Genomic DNA, 27,458 nt, shown 5'->3' with positions numbered 1-27,458 from the left:
ATGCACCAGTGGCGTTTTCTCCCGGAGGCCAAGGGAAGCCAGGCTTCCCCTGTTTTTTCGGATTGTAGTTATAATTTAAATAAATAAATACAAACACTTTGTTTTGTTTCGATAATTCTCCTTTGCTGTGTGTTGCTGCCGGCCCGTCTCTCCCCCATTCTCATTGAGTATTTTACAAAGAGTGAAACAAACAGCGCCCCTCTAGATGTTATGGTGAAACAGTAGATTGCACTCACTGTTGCGAGAGGAGGCCAGCCGAATCTAGCTTCCCTTGGTGAAAAAAAATGGAGGGATTGACCAATCAGATGAGGCCCACGTGATGCCCCTGCCAACCTGTGATTGGTCAGGGCCATGCCAAGGGAAGCTAGCCGCCTCTTGCTTCCCTTCAGAGGCGGCTGGCGGCTGGCGATTTGATTGGACACTGCCATCCAATCAAATCACATCAACATCAGTTTTAATACTGTAACTGTCATCACCGCCGTTAGAAATTTATCAAGCAAATGAAGCATTATGGAGGGTGGAGATTTGGCGTACTTAATCAAACATAACTTTACTAAACTTCCGCTACAGCAGCAACTACAAATTAAATCAGATGACAGGCAAATGCCCGCACTCGAGCTGTGTGTACGCAGAGGAAAAAGGGAGAGAATCGGACGTTCAATGAGGACAATTATGTCCGCACGGAGTGGCTAACTGGAAGCGCTAAACTTCAGCGTCTAATTTGCTGGCCATGTCTTCTTTTTGACAAGGATTCGTGCTCCCTGAACAATCCTTGGGCAACTTCAGGATTCATCGACTTTGCCAACCTGTCACGGGCAATTGAGAGGCACGGTAAATCCAAAAATCACATAGATTGTGTGATTGTCTGCATACATTAATAAGTAAAATGCTTAAATTAATAAGGAGAGAGTTTCAGCTGGAGAGTGCGTGCGGACCTGTCGGTTAGATAACAGGCGTGTGCAAGTCCTGCATCTGTGTGATACAAATGTGTGTAAAATGATACCGGGCGCTGTAATCACTCATCTGGTTACGTTATTGACCACCCCCCGACCCAAAAAATGGGCTTCCCCTACATTTTTCCCCACGCCACGCTACTGAAATGCACAAGCACATGGACACACACACACCTAATATGCAAAGTTGAGAGAATAAGTGAGAAGGCAGCCACAGAATCACATGAGGGCTGTCACGGTGAGATGATATTATCAGATTAAATCAGCCCTTGCCTACACACCGACAAGACAGGAATCCCTGCTATTTATGACGGCAGTTAATCCTGCGGAGAGTGGTGACAATCATATCTGCTGGATATGATTACCCACTCGTACGCCTGATAGTCAGGCATAGTCATTAGCTGATATAAAGTCTTACGTATCAGGACGAAATACAGTTCAATCCGTTCACAACAACAATTTGTGCTGCATTTTTTATCTAACCTTTTATATGGATATGATTCTTAGTGATCTGTTAACAAAATTGAGTTAGAATTTGAGTTCAAATGGTCTTGCTCATTCTTGCTGAAGGAACATTACATTCTAAATAATTAATTAGAGCTAGTTAAAGTATGTCTTTCATTTTTTGTAAAGCACTTTGAATTGCCTTGTGTTCAAAAGTGCTATATAAATAAACTTGCCTTGCCTTGCCTTGCCTTGCCTTGCCTTGCCTTGCCTTGCCTTGCCTTGCCTTGCCTTGCCTTGCCTTGCCTTGCCTTGCCTTGCCTTGCCTTGCCTTGCCTTGCCTTGCCTTGCCTTGCCTTGCCTTGCCTTGCCTTGCCTTGCCTTGCCTTGCCTTGCCTTGCCTTGCCTTGCCTTGCCTTGCCTTGCCTTGCCTTGCCTTGCCTTGCCTTGCCTTGCCTTGCCTAAAGAAAAACAGTCCCGGATTTACACAAATTGATCTGCATTATTATGTTTTATTCATCATTTTTTTTAATTCTATCTTTAAGAACCTGTCCTGTTCAGGGTTTGAGACACATCCCAGCCCAAACATGCCATACCGCATATGTTGGGTACTAAGAAATGAAAAGAGACTGCATTGTTTGTTTTCCTCACCTTTGTCTTCCTTCTCGTGGACTGGTTCCCTTTGGATTAAAAGCAGATCACAGTGGCTGTCTTTGAAGGTTTTCTCACGCTGACGATTCAGCACGTTGAATCGTCGGCAGAGACCGGGGTCAGGACGGAAAAGTGCTGCGAGCTCGGTGGGTCAGGGACAACGTAAACTGGTCGGTTCCAATCAATAGAAGGATCAGCATCTTGATACAGAGGTCTCCTTGAACCTCCGATCCCCGCGCTTTATCTCTTAAAATGAAACTGGCCTCCCTACAGAGAAACCTCATCTCTGCTTCTCAAGCATTCTGTGTTGCTATTATTTAATATGTAGGGAGATCTGGCATTGATCAAAGCAGTTATTTATGAGTCGTATCTTTCCAAAACTACATTATGCTCCCCTAGAGCAAAAATGGTTTACTTATTTATTAACCCGAAAAGAACAAATAATTTGCTTTATTGTTATCTGGAGAATGGAGTGAAATACAAGTAAAAACGTTAAAAGACTTTTGTAAGAAAGACAATAGGGATCAAACCCCACCAAGATCATTGGAAGAGTAAAAGGCCTGTTGTTAACACTCAAATTAAGATGTTATTATTCCTTGTTAGTATAATTATTTTTTAAATGTGACTCTTCCAAACAGTGAACTATTTAGAGGGAAAAAAAAGTTTTGAAAGGGATTGAAATCAAGCCTGACTTAATCAGAATTTATTCCAAACATTGTATTTGTACATATGTACATATACGTTGGCTTCTATGAGGACCCTTGTCTTTATCCTAACTGTGTTTATACTGTACCTGTGATATTGGAATATGGAACTTAATAGATTCCTCAATTCTTTATATCTGTTGTCTTATGATTTCTGTTCTTCTTCTTTCCAGGTTCCCTTTGGTTAGTGAGCTGGCTCCATTAGGCACACGGGTGGGGACTATTTTCGCTGCTGCTATCAATCAAACCATCTTCTACTCCATTGTTGCAGGAAATGAACTAGGTATGTACTCCAGATAATATTCCATACAGTCAATTAAACATTTGCATGAATTTTTTTGCATTATGATACTTTGTCTCCTACCACTTCATTTAAACACACTCACTCAAATTATGGAAATGCTTCAATTAAAAATGTATTTGGTTCCTGTTTATTTGTTATTCTACATTGAGCACACATATGTTTGTGCTTACCAATCTCGATTCAGTTTCAATATATCCACTGCTAAAAAAGTACAATCATTAGAGCTAATGTAAATACATTAAATGTGAATCTGAAGCTTGAAAAGGGGACCAGACACGAAGCAGAATGTATGACGGCTGCAGATGTCGACAAACCATCACAGTAAAGGCAACTGTCAAATAATATGTGCTTCCACTCACATCAGAAGATGCAGATTTAAAATATTCCTGGCAAAGCTCCCATATTATGTTGAACATTGCAGTATGAACGTCAAAGCCACAGAAGAAGACTGCTTTTCTCACTGAGAGTCTGAACATCTTAATTACACCCTGGGAAAGAGAGAAAACACCAGACAGGTGTGAGGTTAGCTCAGGTGTTTAAGACAAAAGTAGGAGACGTAGCTGGAGAAAGCACAGTATAGTAGCGTGCCGTCAGTCAGTAACCTTTTCCCAGCATGCACCTCAAGTGCTCCTGTAGTGGTCTGTGTCATGTGGAAACATGAGTTAGTGTCACTTTTCCTAAAATGCTCCTGAAAATCCCAGGCTCAAGACTTAAGAGTGCTATAAATCCACCTCCAGGCCCCCCGCAATAATATTCTCAGAAAAAGCAAAAGCCATTTGAAGCTTGGCCTTTTCAGATTGCCACAGAGGAGTTAGTGTCTGTCCATGCCAGTGAAACACATCTATTGTATTTCTGTGATATTTCCTTTGTCAGTTCTCCATCTAAAAAGTTGTTTTAAAAGTATTTAAAGAAGAGCATGTAAGCAGCCTATATTACAATATAAAGCTTTCTTTTTTAGTATAAGTATTTAGTATTTTTATTTATTCCTTGTTTATAATGTTACAAGGTGCTTTACTAATATAAATAATATGAGACAGGCTGATAGAGAAAGTAGACAATAAAATGAGTAGTAAATACAGAATGAATATTTACATAATATGAAATATTTCCAAAAGTGTTCTCAGAAAGAGAAACATTTACAGAAGAAAAATAATTACTTTATATAAGAATATAATGCAGTTTGTGTATGACCAACAACAGTTACTGTCACATAACTGTTTTTTCTTCTGTGCAGCTGTTATTGTTAGTTTTTTTGTGTGAAGATATACAATTGTTTCAGCTTCTGGATAATTCAACTTCACATCGTTGCAGCTTTTTTTATATAATAAGTACAAAAAAAGGCTTTATTGAGCTGTTCACTTATGAACCAATCATCCAAGAGAAGAAGAGAGCCTGTGGAGGAGTATTAATGCATTCAGTTGTAATTCCAGCATTTACACAACATTGATTAAAGGTGGGGTAGGTAAGTTTCAGAAACCTGCTCGAGATACACTTTGTTATATTCCATGGAATCCTCTTAAACGGATTGGTTTGCCGCCCTGTCTGTCAGCCTTCCATCTCGTGCACGCACAAATGTATCTCGTGCCCTCATTGGGCGTGCTGTCATTGGGCGTGCATTGCAGCAGTACTTCAATGACTCGCCAGCAACAGGCGGCCACTTTCACCATGGCAGAGTTAGGTTCAACATCGTCTACTGGTCGCAAAAGAAAAAATGTAACGGAGCAAATTAATGTAAGAACAAAAATAAAGTGGAAACTAGGAGAAGTCAAACCAGAGTCAATATCGGAGTTGTGCGCGGATGAGGTGCTCTGTAAGGAAGTCTGAAGGAAGGGGCGGATTCTTTTCCGCAGTGTACTTTCAAATTTTAGTGCACTCGAGCCGGTTTCTGAAACTTACCTACCCCACCTTTAAGTGCTGCTATCACGCTGAACAGAAAACCTTGTGCTAAAGTTTAACATTGTAAGTAACCATTCTGTTTATCCATTCAGTCTTTTGTGCTCTGACTTTGTCTGTTTCTAGGTCATTTTCAGGTTAACAACAGGACAGGCGTCATCTCAACAGCTAAACCTCTGGATTATGAAAATGTGACGAGCTATGTGCTTCGGGTCCAGGCTGACTCCATGTTTGTTGTCATGTCCAACCTGCGTGTGCCTTCTAAAAGTAAGAAACAGTGTTCAATAAATGGGTGAATGTGGAGGTTGAGCTGTACTGTAGAAAATCAGGGATGAATCTGTTCCAGGTGTTGCATTTATATTTAATCATAATAATCCCTCACTGTGACAGTACAGTTTAATGCAGTCATGGGAATGATATCCAATTTATTTTCCTCCCTCAAATGTATGTTCATGTGTAACGCAATTATGTAGGTTTTCTTTACATCATTCGTTTGTACATATGTAGAGATTTTTACATTCTGCCCAGTTTAATATGAACCGTACAGTATAAAAATATACCTTTTAATAAACTTTAAATGTATTTGTGCTACCTACATTGTTAGGCTGCATATTTGAAAACCAGGACAAAATGTGTCAGTGTGTACATATATAGGTTTATACTTTATTCTAGTGTGGCCTTTCTCACTGTACTGATCCTTATGTATAATTGGTTGTTTATTTTTACACTCCGTTGAACACAGAGCAGATTTTAAATTGACTTACTTTACTTAGGTTTATTTGGTTACTTTGTTTGTTTTCATACATGCAGGCTATGATGCGAGCAGTTTTGTACATTGTGTTTATATTCATTTATGGAATTGCCCAATGATTTTTCTTAAAATGTGGTTATATTCTTGTACCCGCTCTTTGTGCATCTGTCAGTCATGGTGATTATTATAATAACCATGAAACACGATTTGTCCGTATCTTCAAAGGAGAATATCATAAATCCTTAACAACACTGTCCAAATCTGTTGTATTGGTCTAATGATCAGAAATAGCCCATTTGTTTTAATTTAACCAGAACTGCCCCAAAACGAGAGTGGGTGACAAAACATAAATCAAAGCAAATTGTCAGTTAATGCAGCTGTTGCTTGTCTTTGTAGTATAGGCTAATGAAACGGGGATACTTGCCCATCATTTCTCCCCTCAAAGGCATTCGGGATGTTGAACTCTTCTGTACAAACACAAAGTAATGGGACATCTTCAAACATACTTTTCCTCATACCTGGCCGATTGCTTCTTCAAGTGGGCATGATTGTTTGAACATTTCATAAAGTTATTTCTGACACACAGTAATATAGACGTAGCACGGTCAGAAAGGAGGTCTGAGATGCTTTCTGATCGTCCACGAAGCACTTGTCTGAATCGAAATCATCCGACCGCACTCTTTGATAGCCATGCTCCAACTGGGATATCATGGGGTTCGTTTGTGGCCAGACGAAAGTTCTGTGAATGATGGATGAAGTGCTAGCTGGGTTTACACCTCCTTCTGAATCCATCTCTTCTCTACCTGCATTGACTCCTTCTTGCAGCGCTTGTCTCTAATTACAGTACATGTTCACAATACTCAGACAAACACATAACTCACATCCCTTATTAGATGGATGTAAAAGAGAGGATTGAAGAGCTTCTGTGGCATCTACAGGCTGACTTCCTGTTTTCAAAGTGTGTTTAGAGTGTAGAAAAAAACGTTTATTTCTCACTTCAAAGATCAAGACTCTTCTACTCTCATATGAGTTTAAAATCAAAGCATTATGCACAAATGTTTTTATATCGACTTCTTTAAGCCCATTTTGAACCTTTTTATGCACATACTTTATGAACTGACTTTCATATGTAAATGCACATGTAGTAATCCCGAGTGAGACTGTGTTAACATGATGATGATGAGAATGAACTATTGAGCACCCTCAATATTAGTCTGCCTTAGCAGCAATCCCTCCTCCTAATGGACCGGTTTCTTTCATGCATCTTTATGTGTTAGTGAGTGTGAGACAGGGGCGGTGTGCTGCATTTATGTTTTTATATCCTGATACTCTGAGGATGGAATATAGCCGCTTTTTACAAAGACTTCCATCCCCTGGAGTCCTTCCTCTGTGCCCAGCACTCCAGTTTTTGTGCCAGTAATTTGATGTGCTGTGTTTTTGTTTGTCCAATTCCCCTGGTACATCCTTAGCTCCGATGCGACATGGCTTTACATTTTTGTATGCCACCAGAAGAAAAATGGTCCTGGACCTTGACACTGCATATTTTTTACCTAAACTGCAGTGTTGAAAGGTTTTTCTGCCGTACATATTTATGCTGCTCATTGCCTAGATGTAACTGACAAATTAGGTGGCACAAATGTTATTACGCAGCATATGTGTGGTTTTCTTTTAAAGGGGCAGGATGAATATTTCACAAGCCTCACAAAAAGGCCAGTTAACCAGCAAATGTATTGTTACAATACCAAATTGATTGACTCTTTCCACATTGTTTTCTCACAAGGTCTCTGTTTCTCCACTGCACCTGTGCAAATTGCTTGCCTGTTAAACTTTCAGAGCATTTTATTGATGGAATCCTCATGTACCAAGTAATGGGGGAAATAATGTCCTCAAATTCTCCAATAAAAGTTGCTATGTAGACCTCACTTAAAAATAATGACTTGGATGGCAAAATGTCATCATCTTTTATTATTTTACTGAGCCATATTTGACTTGGAGTGTGAGGGTTCTCAATAATTGGTTGGTAAACAGAAGACAAAATGGCTCAGTTGTTTGCCAGGTCTTCTTATCAAGGTCAGGGAGGGAGAAGTTATCAACACACTTTAGACTTATTTTCTCGATTCAAAAGTTGTCCTTAAATCTATCGAAATAAACCTCATCATTGTTGACTCCCAAGTTTTCATCTTCTCAAATAGTTTTTGCATGTTTCATTTTAATTGGTTGAGTAAGGAAAGATGTTTCTCTCTTCAACTGATCAATTGTAAACAGTCCTTGCAACAGATTTGCAGGTTAAAATTGCTGCTAAATAAAGACGTCTTTTCCTAAATGTACTTAATTTACTTCTGGTCAAAGTAAAACCAAGTGTTCTATTTGCAGTGAATCTTCCCACACAAACTATTTTCAGTCAGATTTCAAAAGCTGGGTGAATCTGATTCCTTCAAGTAAAAATGTATTAACTAAATGTCAGAAATATTCAAACCGGGCCTCGTCAGATATTAAATGTATTATTGTTAAATTGGTGACGGCTAACCAATTACATCTTTGTTGAAAAATACATTACGTTTTTTCCAGTGATGAGACATTCCAAATATTTCTGGATTTTTTTTAAAGCTGTCCTTTGAAGTTGTGGACCAGCTGATGACCATGGAAATATTATATTGAAATTACCATTTTTAGGCTCAGTTATGCAACTTTTGATTAGCGCCAGTTTGGATGACTTCAGAAATGTCTTTATTCAACAGTTGGTGACCTTGCCGATATACGCTTGCTGTACTCGTCTGGTCCAAAATATTATTTTGTAAAGGTTGCAGCAAACCTTGGGTACCAAATGCTTGAATAGGTACATTGAAGTACACAGATTGGAGTCGCGTCTTAACATTTGCAAATGAATGATATGTATTTATTATGTATTTACTCCAACATGGTTTGAATGCATTCTGTTGCCATTTGATTTGTGCAGCTAACACAGCCAAGGTGTTCATTGAGGTGCAGGATGAGAACGACCACCCTCCTGTTTTCTCCAGGATCCTCTACATTGGCGGCGTGACGGAGGACACCAAGATCTTCAGCTCTGTGCTCAAGATAGTGGTAAGAAACATCTTCTCCTGTTTTCATTTGTGTTGGTCTGTGCTTCCACCCCTACAATATTTACCCTGCAGCAAATGTTGGGAGAATTCATCCGATCTGCACGGTTTCATCTTCTCCCAATATCGCTGGCCCCATCTCTTCTTCAATTTCGCTCTCCCCACTGAATGCCTTCTCCAAGAGCAGGTGGGATCAGAGTGAGTTGAGCGATGTAATCCCCGTGTGTTCACAGAAGCATGGCTGGACATCCTGTCTGATTATCAGCACAAGGTGGTTTCACTTCATACGGTTTACTACTCGGTACTGTATGTCTATTTTCTGTGTGGGAGAGTGTTAGTGTGTGCTTGAACTTGTGTCTCTGTATACAGAGTCCTTCCAAACCAGTGTCTTCAATGTTGACGTTGAATGTCAGCACAACAGCTTACAAACATGGTTTCAGGATTTTGTTACATAGGGTGCTTCATTTGTAATTACAGTATTTAAATACAGCCATGTAAGGGAGTGATTTAGGGGTTGTCCTCTTGACTTTCAAAATCCTATTTGTGTCCCCCTCATCTCTATTGTGTCAGGTGGATATTCAAATTCTCCCACGCTCAAGCCACCAAAGCATGTATCATTAACCATTATAACTAGGATTTTAAGACAGCATTACTTCACTGCCTGCTTTAATTAAACCAAATCTCTGCCTTCAATGTCAGTAAAACTGCATTCAGTTTGACTTTGCACAACACATACATCAGCTGGCGGTATTTAATCATTTTTCTTCGTTCCCCTGAACACTACTTGTTTCAGCCTTACAAAGGCTAAGCAGCATCAGAGACGCGATGCTTTCAATTCAAATAATTATGATTTTGCTGATGGCTGTTTTGTACGACAGCTAACATTGACCTTGAACCTGATTTCCAACTGTTTCTTCAGCAACAATAGAAACACAAATCTGTGTGGAGACTTGTTCTGTATTTGGATTCAAGGCTGTGTTTATTCCTCATGTGGTTATGTGTTAAGGTAAATTCTGTGTAATTTGCCTGTTTGTATGCACACAACACAACTTTTTCCAATATTTTGGAGGTGAAAGGTAACTTTATATATAATCAAAAAAGGTAACACTTTATATTGAGGTACACAAATTAACCATCAACTAGTTGTTAATTAACATGCATGCGTTTGAATGTCAGTGGACTGCAAATAAGTCCATAAAGGAGCATGGCTGCCCATTCCCTGGCTCTCAAGAGTTTGGCTGGCTGTTTAATCTATGTTCACACTGAGACAGTACAACACAGAGAGAACAGTACACCGTATTGGTTATGAACAAGACTTCACCTTAAAATAGGGAACATGTTCTTAGATATAAATACCTAATTTTGAGTTATTTAGACGCAATTAACACTTATAGTTTCATGTCTTGTTACATATGAATAGATCATATTTGTTAAGTGTTATTATGGGAGAATTACTATTCTTGTGGTACTACTGCCTTATTAGGCCCATATTGAGCAGAGCATATTAAGACCAAAACTCATGTACAATAACTGCTTTACTTGCAATAAATAAGCACTAATTAGAGGGTTATTGAAGAAAAACTCAACTAATGGCTTATTTCTTGTAGAATCTGGTCATGTAGAATAAGGCATTAATAAGTGTTTTATAATGATTAATAAAGAACCAATATACTGCTAATATGCATGTTAATTAAAAACTAGTTGATGGTTATTTTGTGTACCTTAATATAGTGTGTTACCTAAAAAAAAATATTAAACTGGGCCCTCGCTGGAAATCTGGGGGCTTTTTTTAAATATTATGGACTTCAATGTGTTTTTTTAAATGGGGTGTAATATCTAGCAGGCAGGTTGAGAAGCAAAATGTCACGGAAGATGTGAAAATCCTCCCAAATCATCCACGGAAACGGCCGGCAGTGGTCACTCATCTCCCCCTTTCTTCAAAAAAAACTAAAATAATAGGCAATACATTGGTTACAGTAAAGACAATGTGAAAACCATTGGCTGCCAGGGGCTTATATTTATTATATGGATGGTCTCAAATAAAACTAGGTGTACTTTTTTCTGTTAATTAAGTGCATCTTTACTGTTTATGGTATAATCCTTAAAAAAAGGCTCTTGTAGCACACAGAAACATTCCTCAATAACTTGCGTTAGACAATATTAAACCTAGGGTTAGCATATATATTCAAGACCATGTCAAGAGATAAACACATTTTACAAGATACCTATAAAAGGTAATAAAATAATCCAAACACATTAATGCAGAAACAAAGAATATCAAAGATTAGCCCAGGCATTATTTTAACTTCAAACTCAATAAATCACATTACAATTACATTAAAAGTGATTATAGGAAACACAATTGTTGCTACAAATACATTTTGTAATGCCAATTATTGTGAATTTATTTGAAGCCTTCAAGGTTTGCCATCGACACTGTAGTAGATGTATTCCTTAACCGTATATGTACCGTGTAACTATCAAACAGAGAGAAGGTAATAATCCATCACGCGTGTGTAATCATGAACACGGACATTACATGTCACATGCCATGTGACATTAGAACTATGATTCACAGCCGACATCTTGACTTATCATAGCAGGAAATGCTAGGTGCTGTTTACAACATCAAAAATGGATTAGTTACATTTACATGTCCCAGGGCAATTTTCAGAGGCAATTGAATGAATTTGTAGATTTGTATCTAGATTTTGAGTGTGTTAGGCACAAACAGAAACGTTGCACAGTGATGCAAGTATCTGCAGATTCCAGATAAGTAGTGTAAAGCAAATTCTTTGATAAAAATCATTTAAAATAATGACCAATTTATTAATATGTAGACAAATATTTTATGTGTGTTCAGATGTACAAATAGCACTGAAAAGATCATCATCGGCTGGTTTCATCACCACAACCAGTTCAAATCCCTTTCCTGACATTCCTTTAACTTGGAATGGACACCAAAGTGTAGAATTATGGGTCAAGTGCTATCTATAATTTCCCCGGAGTCGAGGCTTCTTTGCAGTATGGCTCGTGTGAAGTGTTTGTACTTGACTTAATTAGTAATGAAGCTGAGAGCCTTTTCCTCTGGAGATAATCATTAGAAATAAAGCAAACATTTGGCATACTCTGACACTCCAAGTCAAAAATAGTATAATCCCATGATTTAGTCATGCAGACATTCTAATGTAAGCAAATGAACTCTGTGGTGCCAGACAGGTTTGCTGTATTTGATGCTCAGATCTCATTTCAAGGGTGAAAGAAAAGTCTGATTGCATGATTACGCTCTGCTCCTTGTATCACTTAGTTGACCCTTTTTTTTTTAATTAGTAAGTAAGTGGATTCATGGGCGGCCAAAGAACTGCATGGCCCTTTGTGTTAAACATACTGAAAAAGCTTTTTCAACAACAAGCAGATGCTATTGGTTTACATTAAGAATTGAAAGCTATCAATATGTTTTCCCGTTGCCGTCTTATAATACAACGAACTTCCCTCAGTGATAGTTTTTCCCCCAAGTGTTCACAACTAAAAGGTTTGCTATACAGTACATAAATGATGCCGTTACATATATTTGCTATGTTCTTCACTCAATGAGGATATCTCACTCTGCTGATTTATTCAGCTTTTTCATTGGGACTTGCTCCCCCCTACCCCTCCTCCTACGATAGCTGGAAAGAAAAAAGAGATTGCTCCTATTTATCAGTGTCACTTGCTACAGACAAGCTCTCTGAAAATTGATGCCTGTGTGTGAGCTCACTGGCCATTCAGAATATTTGCCTCAGGTCGATAGGAGAATTCTGTGGTTTTGCCAACAATGACAGAGTGCTTTGACAAGCCTCGTGCAAATTATGATACTCATACATGTAAATTGTGGACTGAACGTTTTTCTCGCCGTACATTTTTGTTTTGATTTAAGGAATCGAAAAACATTGTTTAAATCAATCCTTAAATGTAATATGTTTCTCAAATTATTAGCACGAGTCCTATAATCAGACAGCTCTGATGGTCTGTTGTCATGACAAAATTGAATCGTTTTGATTTGTCACCTAGATCAGCGGTTTTCAAAGTGTGAAGTGCGCCTCCCTGGGGGGCGCCAGAGAGCTTCAGGGGAGGCGCAGCGTGAGAAAAAAAATAACGAGAAAAAGATGAGTAAAGTGTCACTTGCACACTTTTGGCTGTCTGTGGAGAACGAGTTCCCCCAACTCGCCAAAAAGGCTGTAAAAGTGCTCATTCAACTCCACCTGTGTGAGTGCGGGTTTTCCGCATTGACTTTGAACAAAATCAAGTACTGCAGCCAGATGATGATCTGCATTTATTCCTGTCTACATTGCATCCCCGCCAGAGTCCTGCACGGGTCTGATTTTCAAGACCCGCTCCCGCCCCGTACCCGCAATACCAAACCCGGCCCGCCACCCGCACATATTGCAAATTAGTTCCGCAAACCGACCCGACCTGTCGGCACAAGATCCGCAAACCGACCCGAACATCCTATGAGCAGTGGAAACATGCAATTATTAACACACGCAGTTGCGTATTTGGCTCAAAAAGCGTGGGATGTTGGTTATTTTCTCCGATGACACCAAAAGCCTCCCAGATGTTGGATTTCGCTGTGGAGGAAGAGTTATTTACGCTAGAGAGCTTCACTTCAGCCATTTTGAATGTAGCGCGCTCAGCAGCAGATTGATGCGGTGCAGTTTGTTATGATTATGCGCGGTCCCGCGGGGGAGAGGTCTGAGGAATCTTTAAACATTAAATACAATTATTATTATTTAAATGTATTTATTATGCAACACCCGCGACCCGACCCGCATCTTCTTTGTTTTAGAACTGAACCCGGAAGAAAATGTTTGAAAAAATACCATCACTTTTTTTGCGGGTCACCCATCTGTCAGTTTTTGTTGATTTGGGCATGTTTCCTGGACAGGCTACTTTGTGCAGACAACGTTAATAATAATTGTAATATTCCAGTTATAAACGACAATCAAAGGTGTGTTGCTGTATTTTAGTTGTAAAGAAATGCATTCTATATATATATATATATATATATATATATATATATATATATATATATATATATATCATTTACACAGTGCCTGTAAACTGGAGGAGAACACTGGCATTTATTCTCCTACTTGAAAGACTACGGAGGGATAGGGTCTGCAAAATTAGCTTATTTTGGGGGTTGACTGGATGCTCTGACCGGTCCACTTCCTGCCCGGCGCTATGCAACGCGTCGCGTCAAAAATAGACTTGCATCCTATTTTTAGCGGAGCCCAGCGCCGAGACGCTTCTGGGACGCTTCTATCCATAACGCGTCCGTCTGGTGGAATAGCACCCATAGGCGCGTTCACACCGCAGTACTTTTCCCACTTTAGTTCCGATATAGTTCCGAAATGACGCGTTCACACCAAAAAGAGCCGGAACTAAAATTAGTTAATGAGAACCTTTTTACCCCCTTTTCCGTCAGTTTTCCGTCCCTGTTAGAGAGCAGGTACTTTCGTGGGAGAAAAAGGTTCCTAGCTATCTCTGATTGGCTGGGCGGAATGCAAACCACGCCCCGTAAAACTACCAAAAGGTTTTGTGAAGCCGCCATTTTATTATCCTCGCATTAGCATTATTAGCATTAGCATTAGCCCAGCGCAGAAACACAGAGAGACTAACTTATGGCAACACAAAATAAAACATGGGAGCGGTGGAGATGAGGAGGTGTCGGCGTTCTGGCGATTTACTCGGAAGGCTTCAGTAGAAGCTGCTGGGAGTCCCAGCAGCTTCTACTGAAGCCAGTCCCTAACTCCGGGGACTTTGGGCGGCAGTGTACGCCGTGAAGTTGTTTGCGGCCTGCCAGTAAACCCAAAGCAGAAGAAGTGACGTCAGCGGCTTCATTTGCCTAATCCTCCCCCAGGGACTTATTCCGGTGTGAACGCGATCTGTACTTAGTTCATTAGAACTAAAGAGTTCTGATTAACTAAGTTCTGATGAACTAAAGTGGTCTGAACGTGCCTATTGACTGGAGTGGCCGCGATCGTTGTGAACGCCGCGGCACGTGTTAACATTGAAAATGTTAAAAAAAAATAAAAAATGTTTAAAACATAAAGATAAAAAGTTTAAACAAAAAGTTATTGTTTAATGTTTTTAGGAGGTGACGCTACTCAGTCAATCAAATCGGTTTCAAATGGCGTGCTCAAAAAAGAGAAAGGACAGCGAAAACAGAGCATTTAGTGACATTTTCTCTTCTGGACATCTTTGAAATGCAATTGAATATCCCTGCATTATAGCAACAACAACAATGATAATAATAATAATAGCAATAATAATTGGGAGGGGGGCACGGCTGTTCTTATGTTCTCTGAGGGGAGGCTCACCTTCCCACACTTTGAAAACCCCTAACCTAGATAAAGAATAATAATGCGATACATCACAGCGAGATTGATACACCACAAGGAGTCGCAAAAGAAACCACGCCTGCAGAGTTTTAAAGGGCCCATGTCATGGCCATTTCTATTGATCATATTTCCATTGTTGAGGTCTACTAGAATAGATTTAAATTGTGCAATTTTCCAAAATCACATTGGTTTCTCATACAGCATCTCTATATAGTATGTGTATTCACCAGGTATTCACTGTCTGTCCTAAATGGCTTGTTGGATCTCCTTCCCCCCCCCTCCCTGTGAGCCCAGTGTGCTCTGATTGGTCGGGACGTTGCGAGGCTCGTTGCTACGAGGAGCAGACAGGCTTCCGGGTCGGCGATACAGCGAGAACAAGCGAAACTCATCCTGAGCACACACAAACACTCACAGCTGAAGTAAAAACAATAAGTGTGACTTGATATTGAGTAAGAAAAAGATTTATAACGCTGTGAGAATGGGTCTGCGCAGAGCATTTCTCCGCGATCCCAACTCGTCTATTACCAGCGTTCAGGGACTCTCTGTTATAGCCAAGGGATCCCGGTGTGTGAGGTGCTCATTTGTTGTTGATTTGGGTGTTCACACATCACAGAACCCAGGAAGCAAACAATGGAAAATGAGAAATCTCCAACGAGGCAGCATAGACAGGTATTTTCTATGTTAGAGTTTTACTTGCTACAGGGTGTACTTTGAGGGGTTTTGACTCTGCAGACCGTTTACATGCATAAAAATCTTCATAAAACACAAGGGGACGGGTAATAACCGGAAAATCATGACATGGGCCCTTTAAGCATATTACTTTTCTGGCATGTCCTGTTGGCTGTCAAAGACCACATATATCCTGTTTTATCCCTGATTGGGAAGTGGCCAAAAGTGATATATGCTTGAGACCAACAGCCACCATCATGGTCAAGAGCGGAAACAATGATTGGTGGATGTGGCGTAGGCTTTTCTCATCACACATTGTCTTGTTATGAGTTTAACAGAGATATTTTATGTGTAACTAATATGTGTTCTTCGTGTGTTACAGGCCACTGATAAGGACACTGGGAATTACAGTCAGAATGCGTACCGCCTGATTATCCCGCCCACACCAGAGGGCCAGGACAGCTTCGTCATAGAGACCTACACCGGTATCATCAAATCAGCCACGATGTTTAGAAATATGCGCAGGTCTTATTTCACGTTTGAAGTTATTGCAACAGACGACTATGGAAAAGGTCTCAGCAGCAGTGCCGATGTGGTGGTATGTATCCAGTGCCTTTCATAGTGTATCTGTTTGTACTTATCAAATACATAATTCACATACTGTACTGCTCTTTGTGTGTGTTGGTGAAAGCTCTGTGTTAGTCCTTGACTTATATGTCAGCCGCGCAGCAGAGACATATTGATTTCACGTTGTATGTCGCTGTCACAGCATGGTATCTCTACAGAGAACTGGCCTTTGAAATATGGAATGGGTTTGCAATGTCACCCGTCTGTAATTCATTGATGCAGGAGAGCCTTATCAAAGGGGCATTCCACCCATTTTACACGTCAATGTCTGTCAAGCCCTTGGGTATATTTGCAGTTTCCCCGCTTGAAAGGGATGGTACAGTCCATAGGAGGTTTTAACTGGGTTTCACTTGTACAATGACCACAACTTTGTTTCTTTTGAGTTCTTCTTTACTTTTGTTTTTGTTGTTGCAGTACAGCTTGTGGAGGAAACTTCTGTGTAGCAATGCAGTGGGAGTCACTGACTCATGAAGGAGACGAGCAGGAGTTCTGATGTCAAACACTGATATTTAATACAAGCATCGGCCGGAGAAATTCACATCACAAGTCACACAGTCAAAGGTTCTGACTGCACGGGTGGTTTGCCATGTCAAATCTGATCAGCCTCGCATCTTGGTAGACCTTTTAACTAGTTTACAGAGAGTCAAATCCACATATTGGGGATGGGCGTAAACCATGGCGTAAACACATCTGCAGACACACAGGAGATGTCTCTCCCATCTCTGGAGTTTAGAAGCTAGCGTTCTCACACTCGCAAAACGTCCCTATGCCCTGTAGGTCAAGCTGTAAAACCTAGTATCAACATACGACTGCATCAACACATTCCTTACGGGAGATTAGAAGCAGGGATGGTCGTACATGTCAACACACAAAATAAGGTTAAATGTCTGAGTAAGGACAAAATGAATCCCTAACACAGTTTATGTAGTAAGGTTGTAAGGTAAAAAACCTTAAATTAAAAATTATTACTGTAAATACAATGCACATCAAATAATAAATGCAAAAATACATGCTTTACATATACTTTTTAACACTTGTGAATATTGTTTTTACTTTCTTAGTGTATTTTTATGAACTATGTTTTTAACTTATGCAGTCTCATTAAAAATGCAAATATAATAGACTGAATTTTTAGCAGCATTCAAACCGTTTTTATCAATCTACATCTCTCAATAAACAAATCACATTCGTTTTTAAATCAACAATCATGTTGCTTTAGCTTGAGGACATCAAACAAACAAATGACACTGAACTAGAACGCACGTTCTAACGTGTGCCACGAACGGCAAGTTGTATGACTCTTAACTAAACACACAGTTTTTCTCTCACTGGCCGCTTCTCCAGCTTGTTATGGCTGTACCAGTGCTGCTTCTTTGACGTTTCTTCTGCTGGTTCGTTGCTGCTGCTGGACGCACGCTTTTTAGTTTGTCCCTCTCCAGCTTTGATTACTGCCCTTCTTTCAGGTGCGGTGCTTTTAAAAGGTGCAGCGATGCTGATTAGCAATTAGGGAATGGTTTTAGACAGCTGCCACTCTGTCAATCAGCCCGACTTTTTAACCCTTTGATCTCCTGTGAGGATTTTCCAAGTTGACTTCACAATGTCAATTTAATAGTCATTGAGGGACTGCTGCGCAACCTATAAAATAATGTTGAGTAAGGTCTTCTGTGGCTTTGGAGGAGCTTTGTCAAGTCTGAGAAAATGTAAAATGACATCAGTTAAGTTACTTGGATTGGACTTTTGAGGTTTAAAAGTAAAAGGTTCAATACTTTGAGAAATAGGCTTCTTGCTTTCTGGCAGACTTAGATGAGAAGATTGAATCCACTCTCATGTCTGCACGATAATATGAAATCATTTAATAACTCTGTCAGTTTATCAAAAGATGCCTACCACGAAGAACAACCATGTGTATATTTATTTTTTGTCATTTTTCTTCATTGAGATAATGTGTTTTTGATTTTGTTTACTCAATGCTAAATGTTTTGGTTCCAGTCTCTTTAATTATTTGCAGTAGTTACAAGACACACAGTATGTGGCCTCTGCCGGTCGCTGATATTCCAATTAGATTTTCTTTCAGCCATACAATATGTGTGTCTGTTTGTGTCAGTGTGCATGTCTTTGTGTCACTTGCCTTTGTACAATTTCTATTTTTACAATAATTACCCCACACATATGCTGTGATTGGGCACAGCTTTGGCCCCAATTCAATGTTTATCTTTCCTTACTGTGGGAAGGCTTATTTTTCATTTCAGTGAAAAATGTCTGGCTAACAAGCCTCTAACGAGACAGCAGGAGGGTCTGGGACATTGCCTGCATATGAGAGAGCAGCGAGTGCGTAACCATGGTGCTCGTTAATTTTCAAGGCAAACCTAATTTTACAGGATTCACATGGGAAATTTGACTTCACAGCACAGAGGTTGTTGCCTATTCGCTTTACTGCGGCATTAGCATAAAGTCCTGTTATGTTAGCTGCATCGATCTCACCGATATAAGCAGGTAATGAGAGGGTCCCACTGGCTCTAACGATCAAACGTTCAGTAGGACACATGTGACATAATGGCTTAATCGCTATTTATCTATATTTTCTCCTGTTTGTCTTACCTCCTGGTCATTTATTTATTTCCCTCTTTCTTACTATCTCTCAGGTTTCTGTGGTCAACGCGTTGGACATGCAGGTTGTTGTGTCCACTGTCCCACCCCATTTAGTGGAGGAGCATAGGGAAGAGCTCATTCGGTAAGACAGCATTTACTATGATTCAAATACGAACAGAAAAAATGCTCAGTCAAATGAGAAAAACAATGTCTATGTTTGCATAATGCTTGGTGTGAAAGTTGGTGTTACATTTAATATAAAACAAGTTACTTTGTTATAGGAACGTTTAACAGTCGGAAATAGTTTTCCTTTCAACATGCCTGTTACCTCATCCTTTATCCCACTCTCGTCAATGTAGCAAATTATTTTCAGTACATTCCTTTGCCCTCTAAAACTCTTTTGTTAATTGATTCAGGGAAAATTGGACACTGGAAAATTAATTGCAACGTTTTGAGCAGAGCTATGATATGAGGTGAACTTGGTTCAAGGTGGTACCTTAATTTGTGTAACAAATCATTGTTGAAGGCCTGGAATTATATGTATGATTTTTCCTCACAATTATAAATAAACAGGAACTAACAAGATTTAACGTTATCTACAACATGTTTGTTGTTGTTCAATAACTATTGACCAATAAATTAAGAGATAGCCAATGAGACTCTTTTTTCTACAGACGGCTTTCCTTGTCCAAAATTAAATCATGATAGAGATTTATGAAACATCTTTTTGCAGCTCTTGGGGCACCGTGTTTAGTCTAATTAGTCAATCTGAAAGGCAAATGGGTGTTAATACTTTTTTTTCAAGGGCATGCTGCGTTGTGACTCGGCTCTTTAGGCTGAAAAACACACAAATTAGTCATGTTAAGCTCCTTGCAGTGCTGACATTTGAGAGGTCTGTGATTTCGCACAGTGCTGGTGATGATCCAGGACCATTTTACCTGAGCGCTCAAACTGTTTATCAACCTTGGCAGAGGCAGACGGCCAGGCTTTCTTTTATTGGCCGTAATTTAAGGTGTGGATTCCTCCCCGCCTGAAAGGATTATCAAGCCTTGCTTTGCCAAGTGCCTAGTGTGGGGAAGCAGAATGCAACCCAATGGGACAATCATTGCCAGAAAGGCGTACTTAAGTTTGGTGGCTCTCATATTGCTTTGGGCGCAGAGGTCCAAGAAATGGTTTGAACTAATACAAACCTGGATGTTTTGCTTGTATAAGGTTTTGTTCTACTCCTCTACTGCTTTCTTCATAAAGTTTGACCTGTGTTTTTCTGTTCATCTTAGTATTTTGGAGCGCCACGTCCAGGATCAGATTCCCGGGGCCAAGGTGATTGTGGAGTCAATTGGTCCACGTCGTCATGGCGATGGCTTTGAACTCGAGGACTACAGTAAATCGGACCTGATGGTGTACGCCATTGACCCGCTTACCAACAGGGCCATTTCACCCAAGGAGCTCTTCAAGTAAGTGAGAGTTTTATTTTATTACAAGAAGTACAGTCCACCCTGCAGTCTCTCTTTGCCCTCTGTCTATAAAGTGAGTCAGCAGGCCCCCCATGGCTTCTTCCTCTACAGTTTCCCGTTTTTTTCTCTGCCTCTACTTTCTTTATAAAACTTTGATTATCCTGCAGGCGCACCAAATCTTCTATGTCATCGAAAAAGACAGAGGAAAAGGAGAGGGGTGAGGTTAGGGAGTTACCACAGGAGATTGTAGCAGGGAGTATTTAAGTCGGTCCATTTAACCTGCTATACCAGTACTTTAAAGAGCCTGGAGATATGCCAGCAAAACATTTGTATTGCTTTTGTTGGGGAGAGGAGACAGAGTATGTGTGCTGAAGCCTTCTTTAACCACTGAAGGCCCTGTTCACATGCTATTAAAGCGCCAAGAAAAAAGTCTTACATGACACTTTTTCATCACTTTCAAAGAAAAATGACCTGAGCTGGCGTCTCAGGACAATCCCACCTTTCACATATTTCCTTGCCCTTCTGTCAAACCAATCAGACTCCTATCTTGAAAAGGAAAGTCCACCAGAGCATGAGAGTTGCCAATCAATAGGAAACCCCCCCCTTCTAAGTTGTCCCCTTCACTCTCAACAACCTTGCCCCCCTGCTTGCTTACATTGATCTATATATCGATGTATTTACTCCTCCTCACTCATTGTAACTGCCAACTCTGTTTGTGTGTTGCTGTTAAACCTCCCTCTGAGTGAGACTGTCACCATTGCAGTTCAAGTGGAAGTCATCCATTCACATGACGTTTAGAGGTGCATTGTGTATGTACTGAATTAATCTATGGACATTATCTACGTGTCCTTGACGATTGGAGGATTGCTTCAATGGGTTTTAAGTGGGGGTTTGAGGCTGAAAGCCATTGAAAGTGTGGAACTTGTGTCATAAGAACAGCTTTTTTCAAAGACCATAAGTAGTGGCCATCAGCTTATTTTAAAAAAGAAGCTTACTACATTCCTGCTTTACTGTAAATCGCTTCCTTAGATACAGATACTGTCAGAAAAATCCTTCAGGCTAAAGGAGCAAATGCTTTTAATGCAGTCAGGGCATGTCTCACAATGTTGTGGGGTAATTGCATGTAGTATATCTTCCACTTTGCTGGCAGATCACATAAGAAGAAAGAATAAGATGGCAGTGAGTGTATTCTTGCTTTAAAGAGTGTCCTTATGCCACCTTGAAGACAACTCTCTCTACCATTTTACCTTTTTTAGAGGAAAGATTGGGAAGCCAGTTGATAACATTGATTCCCCCTCAATTATGTATCTATAGAAAAACAAAAATGATAGTAATTGGATGTGGCAGTGTGCTCACTCCTTTTGTGAAAGCCACACTGGCGTTTGATACAAAATAACATTTGAAAAACAGCAGTATCTGGAATTGTTTCTCTAAACTCTGAAGTATGAATCAACACATTTGGTAGAAAGTACATACTCAGAAGTGTATGTCCTATTGAGAAATCGTATACAATTTAGGATTAAAAAAATCAACATTTCTATGAGTTTTATGCAGATCCCCAGTTGCAGCATTTACCGTATAATATGTTGATCTAAATTACAGCAAAAGCTTGAAATAATTATCTCAGCTAATGAGATAATTAACCTGCAAATACGTTTTTGTTTGGGCCACTTGAGCACAGCTGAAACAAGTGGTAAACACAAACATTGACATCCCCTTTCATCAAAACAACCTTATCATTCAATTGGTGATCTCTTTTAGCTCTGATTTGGTCTCTACCAATTTTTAGGAAAATGTCTGGCTTCTTATGTTTTCACTAGTCGCCTACTGTGTCATCTGCTATACATAAGAAGTATACAGTGGGTGTTTATAGCTTCACCCCTGCACCAATCTGCTTGCTACAGTAAAAAAAACAAAGTGAGAGTTAAAACAGTGGTAAAATATAGACAATGATGTGAAACACACTATAAAACTAGTTATAGCCTAGCTACAGATTGAAGGGATACTTCTCTGTAGATTCATCCTTACAAGAGACCACTTTTACATTGTCTAATTTTTTTGACATCATCTTTTTGAACATTGTTTTTACAAAATATATATTATAGCTGCTATAAAATACATACACAAAGAGTTTGCAACATAAGGATTAAGAGTAACAACTGCACTGCTACAAAAACAATATTCTCCTGTTATTTGTGTTATAAATCACAGGTTTCTTGATGGGAATGTGCTGGAAATCAACAAGGAGTTTCAGCCATTACTTGGTGAGGGAGGCCGCATCCTGGAGATCCGCTCCCCAGATATCGTGGCCAGTGTGAAGAAGGCGGCCCAGGCGGTGGGCTACACAGAGGGGGCTCTCCTGGCCCTGGCCATCATCATCATCCTCTGCTGCATCCCTGCCATCCTCATCGTCATGGTCACCTACAAACAGTGAGTACCCTCGCCACTGTGATCATCGCTGGCTTCTGTAACCGATTAATCATATTTAACCAGTTGTCAGGAAATTAAGAGGGGAATACATTTTCATTAGACGGACGATTGCCTTGGGTGACTTGTGTAACACCCGGTTTTAGTTGAAGCGCTTGCTTTTCACATACCACTCGGATATTTATTGCTGTAATTTAAACCTTTGTGTTGATCCTGTACCCTGTGGCATGTTGGAATAGACCCAGCAAAACCACAAAAAGCTTGGTTGAAAGGTGTATTAGTCAAGTATTTAAGATAAACCGGGAGCACTCCTTGCTTTGTTGCTGCCTTTTTGTGTTTCTTTCTCTCTCGCCCTCTTATCTCTGTCTCTCTCTCTTTCATAAGATATGCTGACTGTGCACTCTGCTGGGCTAATCTTCCTGCTCATGCTCTGTGAAAGCAGATTAATTAACACTCATTTGTGACAAATATCTACAGCCAATTGTGACCGTCACAGTGCATCTTCACGCTACTTAATCATATCTGCTTTACACACACACAATAAACAGTGTCTGGCTTGCATTATCTCTCATTCACACACACACACACACACATTGTGCAGTTTACAGAAGTATAATGGTTGTTTTTTAAAGGTGAGGTAGTTTAACTCTTAGGTCGCACAACCTTATGCCGTCTAATTGTTGGCATGCTGCAAATGTTCCCTAAATGGTGATGTTTGGGAAATGTTTATTGACGGCAGATGGGCAGAGTGGCTGTCCTTACGCAAATCCACAGACTAAACAGACAGCAGAAAGCTGTTCGTGGTGACATTAGACCTAACACCCAAACTGTCACAGCAGATGGCATTTTGTTGGTGGCGTATTTACTTTCGTAAAAATTAAACTGATTTAGGAAATCATTTTTTGTGTTAACACAATTTGCTGTAACCTTTTGGAATGAGCGTAATTTTTTTAAAGTGTATCTGTGTATTCATGTGGAATAATTGAATTTTGTTTTGAATAAGTAATGGTGACATGAAGCATAGAAGATACACTTAAAAAGAAAGCAACGGCCACTTTTTCATGTTGCCTTGCAGTCACTGCTCGAGGCTTGGCTGCTTTGCATAGAAATGGGAACGAAAGTGTTTGAAGTATTTCCCTGTTTTGTTGTTGAAGAGAAAAACATATGTTATACAAAGATTTTTCATTTTCTGTGTAAGGATTGCATTAACAACGTCCATTATTCAATTAACATCGTATGGGGTTACGCTCTTGACAAATGATGTAATTATTTGTTTCTTTTGTCCCCTATCTCCCTCTTCCTCTGTCTCCTCTCCTTTTTTCTGAATCAAAATCTATCGCCAGGTTCAAAGAGTAAGTAATTATTCTTGTGTTTTACAACTCGTCGCTTTTCATGTATCAAGTGTGTGTGAGAAGTAAAATTGTTCTCATCTTCATTAATCATTAGTGATTAAAATATGTGTAAAGATAATGAGATAAATGCATGCTACATAATGTCACCCTTTTTTAAATGTTTTCCAGAATATAATATAAAGCAACACTAATTTATCTTGTACCTTTTATAGAATGATTTTCTTATCATGTTGATATCAAGCTGATGACATTCGAAAGGAAAATCAACCCAAAGTCAAAAAGACTTATATCTCTGCGCTTATACCCGCTTACTGACCTCTAACAGTACGCTCGTCACTCTGTTGAAAGCTCCTGATCTGTGACCCATCATCTCTCACAGCCCTGCTAGTTAAAATATAATTGCACAGCATGTAAATCTGAAAATAGATAGCTGAAAACAAATCGCAGCATCTACAATGACCTTTCAATTGTTCGGTGTCAGAATACTTAATGTCCTTTTTACGAACTTCGTGGATATCTACAGGTATTTTTCTCAAAAGATACTTTATGATCTGATTAAAATATGTTCATAACCTCATTGTTCTAAAACTGTGCAGCTTTTAGGGTTAATATGCAGTTGGTGAACAGAGTTAAACAAGCTATAAGACAGATACAACAATTTTGATAACAATCTAAAATGGCAATACATATTGGACTAACAGACTGGTTTGCTAGCATGTTAACCTTAAGATTTCAATCAATGTATTAAAAGGTTTGGTGAGTTAAGTAAAAATATGATTCCAATGCTCAGTACTTATAGTCTCTTATAGTACTTTATTATGGTATCTTCTTCGACTGGTAAAAAGTTGCAGCTCTATATAAAATAAGAATAGATGTTAGCTATCTTCATCCAACAAAATCAAGTTATTCTTTTTTATTCTAAAAACTGAACATAACAGTAACTTTAGTTTTACCGCCTCTTACTGCATGTGCTTCTTTTTCGCAAAAATAGTTAATTCATGGTAGACTTCATGCATAAGTGATGTGCCAGGCTTCTACTCACTTTTTAACCACACTGTTTGAGTAAAGAGGAGTTCATTCTTAACTAGATTAAATATAAATGAGGCAAAGACTTTTATGTTGGGTTGATTTTTCTTTGTATGCTTGTGTATGAGTTCGTTTTTTCTCATTTATTCCTTTTTGCATGTGGACTAGAAACACATATCTGGGTGATTGTAAATGTTAACACTTTGCACAGGCGACAGGCAGAGTGTGCCAAAACTGCCAGGATTCAGATGGCTTTACCACCAGGAGGGAAAGCAGCTCCAGCAGCTGCTCCCACTGCTAACCTTTACGAGGAGCTTGGCGACAGCACCAGGTAGGTTAAACCTGACCCTTTATTATCTCTCACCCATTCCACCCATTCCTATGATAAGCAGGAACTAGCTCTGCAGGTCCCTTTTTTCATTTCTGGGGGAAATAACTCAGAATAAATGCCTTCCGGTTGAATGCTACACTATTTTCCTGGTTTTCACACCAACTTTTCTTGAGAATGCATAATCAAATGCCTCCTAATAACAGCTGGCAGCTCTGCAGGTTGACCTTAGTCCTCCACCTGCTGCTTTAGACACAGCAGTGCCTGCATCAATGGGTGCTCTTTGTCTTCCAACTTTAGATGTCTGAAAACAGGAATGGATGCTGCTGCACAACTAGGGTTTAGACTTTATTTTATTTTAGAGCATGTATGTGCTCATATTTGACATTGTATACATTTGTGCACAACCCTCTAAAGGTAAGAGTGTATTGAGGTATACAAGATAGCCTTTCATTTTCTTTTAACATTTTGATTTCTTCTTACAAAATTATTCGGTAGTATGATTAAGGCATGTTTAAGGCACTGTATATATCTGATTATGCATATCTCCATAACTGATCCTTTTGATGAATACAGGTTGCTTGTAAATTGTATTATCTTGGAGAAAAAAAACATTCAGCTGATGATTAATAATAAACAGTAATAACAGCTGTAAGGCAGTGTTAGATGTAACAAATACAAAATATGGCATGTGCTTAGTCATTGATTTTTATAAATCTTCCAACAATTTATACCTACATTGAATGATTCCTGAGCTTACCTTTATTTTCAGAGTGTTTGGCTATCCAATTTCACCTTTCATTTATAATAGTATCCCTAAAGTGTAATGAAATATGAATGTCTGCTGATTAAATGAGGTTGAATTGAAACTGCTGCCCTGCTAGGATTAATCCTTTTCATTTACATAATGTTTAAAGAAATACTACTACTACCATCACTATTGCTGTTGAAAACTGAAAATGGAAATGTAACGGCAAGCTGTAAAGAATGTTTACAACAGATGTTGACCAACACTCAACAACAAGCAGAAGCTTTTGATTCTGTAGCAGGAGAAAAGCTCTCTTGGGGATCGTATTGCTGCCGAGCAACATTTATTTGGGGGCTATGCTAGGAACAAGAACATTTCCTATAAACAACCACATTAAAAGACTTTGAAACGGCATGTTTATAACAAAGTTTTCTATGCTGAGAGTGTGTGTGTGTGTGTGTGTGTGCGTGCGTGCGTGCGTGCGTGCGTGAACGGTTTTGCATATTCTCAAATGCACACAAATAAATCAGTACAGTATTGACGTACCCTTGAGCTTACGCTTCCACACCCATGACATTTCTGCTTTAGTCTTTTTACCATATGTCTGTGTTTCTATCTTCTCCATCATTTCTATTCCCTTGTCTCTCTGGATTCAGACTGCAGTAAGTAATCCCAAACCAAATGGGATCTATCTTGCTGAGTATATGCATATTCAATTTATAGATACAATTTTCGTAAATGTACCTTATATTCCTATGCTAGAATTATTCCTTTATTATTAATACCCTTGTGCAAAAATTCAATTTAAAATGGCCTATCCTGTTATAGTTAATTGTAATTGTGGTAACAGATGGTAGCTGTTTTTCAAAGCTTCAATAAACCCCTTACTATGTAGTCAGAAAAGCGGTAGTGCACTCAAGTAGATATGCCTATAGCTGTTTCCGCTCTACCTTCCCATTAGATATCAACAACTTTTGTGCTATGTCGCTCTTACTTTCACATCTGTTAGTGTTGTGACTGATTGCACTAATGCATCCAATATGGCTTAATGATGGTAATGATTTGCATTAAACTG

General features: G+C 39.4%; 1 protein-coding gene across 1 annotated transcript in view; it reads left to right on the top strand.

Moving 5' to 3' along the window:
- LOC117560761 (protocadherin-15-like) overlaps nt 1-27,458 on the top strand; it is a 281,857-nt gene that overhangs the window by 242,129 nt on the left and 12,270 nt on the right. The window contains 9 exon segments of the mRNA XM_034237763.1: nt 2,926-3,035; nt 5,076-5,216; nt 8,657-8,784; nt 16,215-16,430; nt 19,102-19,190; nt 20,326-20,502; nt 22,714-22,932; nt 24,273-24,281; nt 25,519-25,638. Of these exon segments, the coding sequence (XP_034093654.1) occupies nt 2,926-3,035; nt 5,076-5,216; nt 8,657-8,784; nt 16,215-16,430; nt 19,102-19,190; nt 20,326-20,502; nt 22,714-22,932; nt 24,273-24,281; nt 25,519-25,638 (1,209 nt within the window).

Source organism: Gymnodraco acuticeps, unplaced genomic scaffold (genome assembly GCF_902827175.1).
Source record: "Gymnodraco acuticeps unplaced genomic scaffold, fGymAcu1.1, whole genome shotgun sequence".
Classification (NCBI taxonomy): domain Eukaryota; kingdom Metazoa; phylum Chordata; class Actinopteri; order Perciformes; family Bathydraconidae; genus Gymnodraco; species Gymnodraco acuticeps.
Note: the sequence above shows the minus strand (reverse complement) of the source record. Positions and strands in the feature narration are given on the sequence as shown.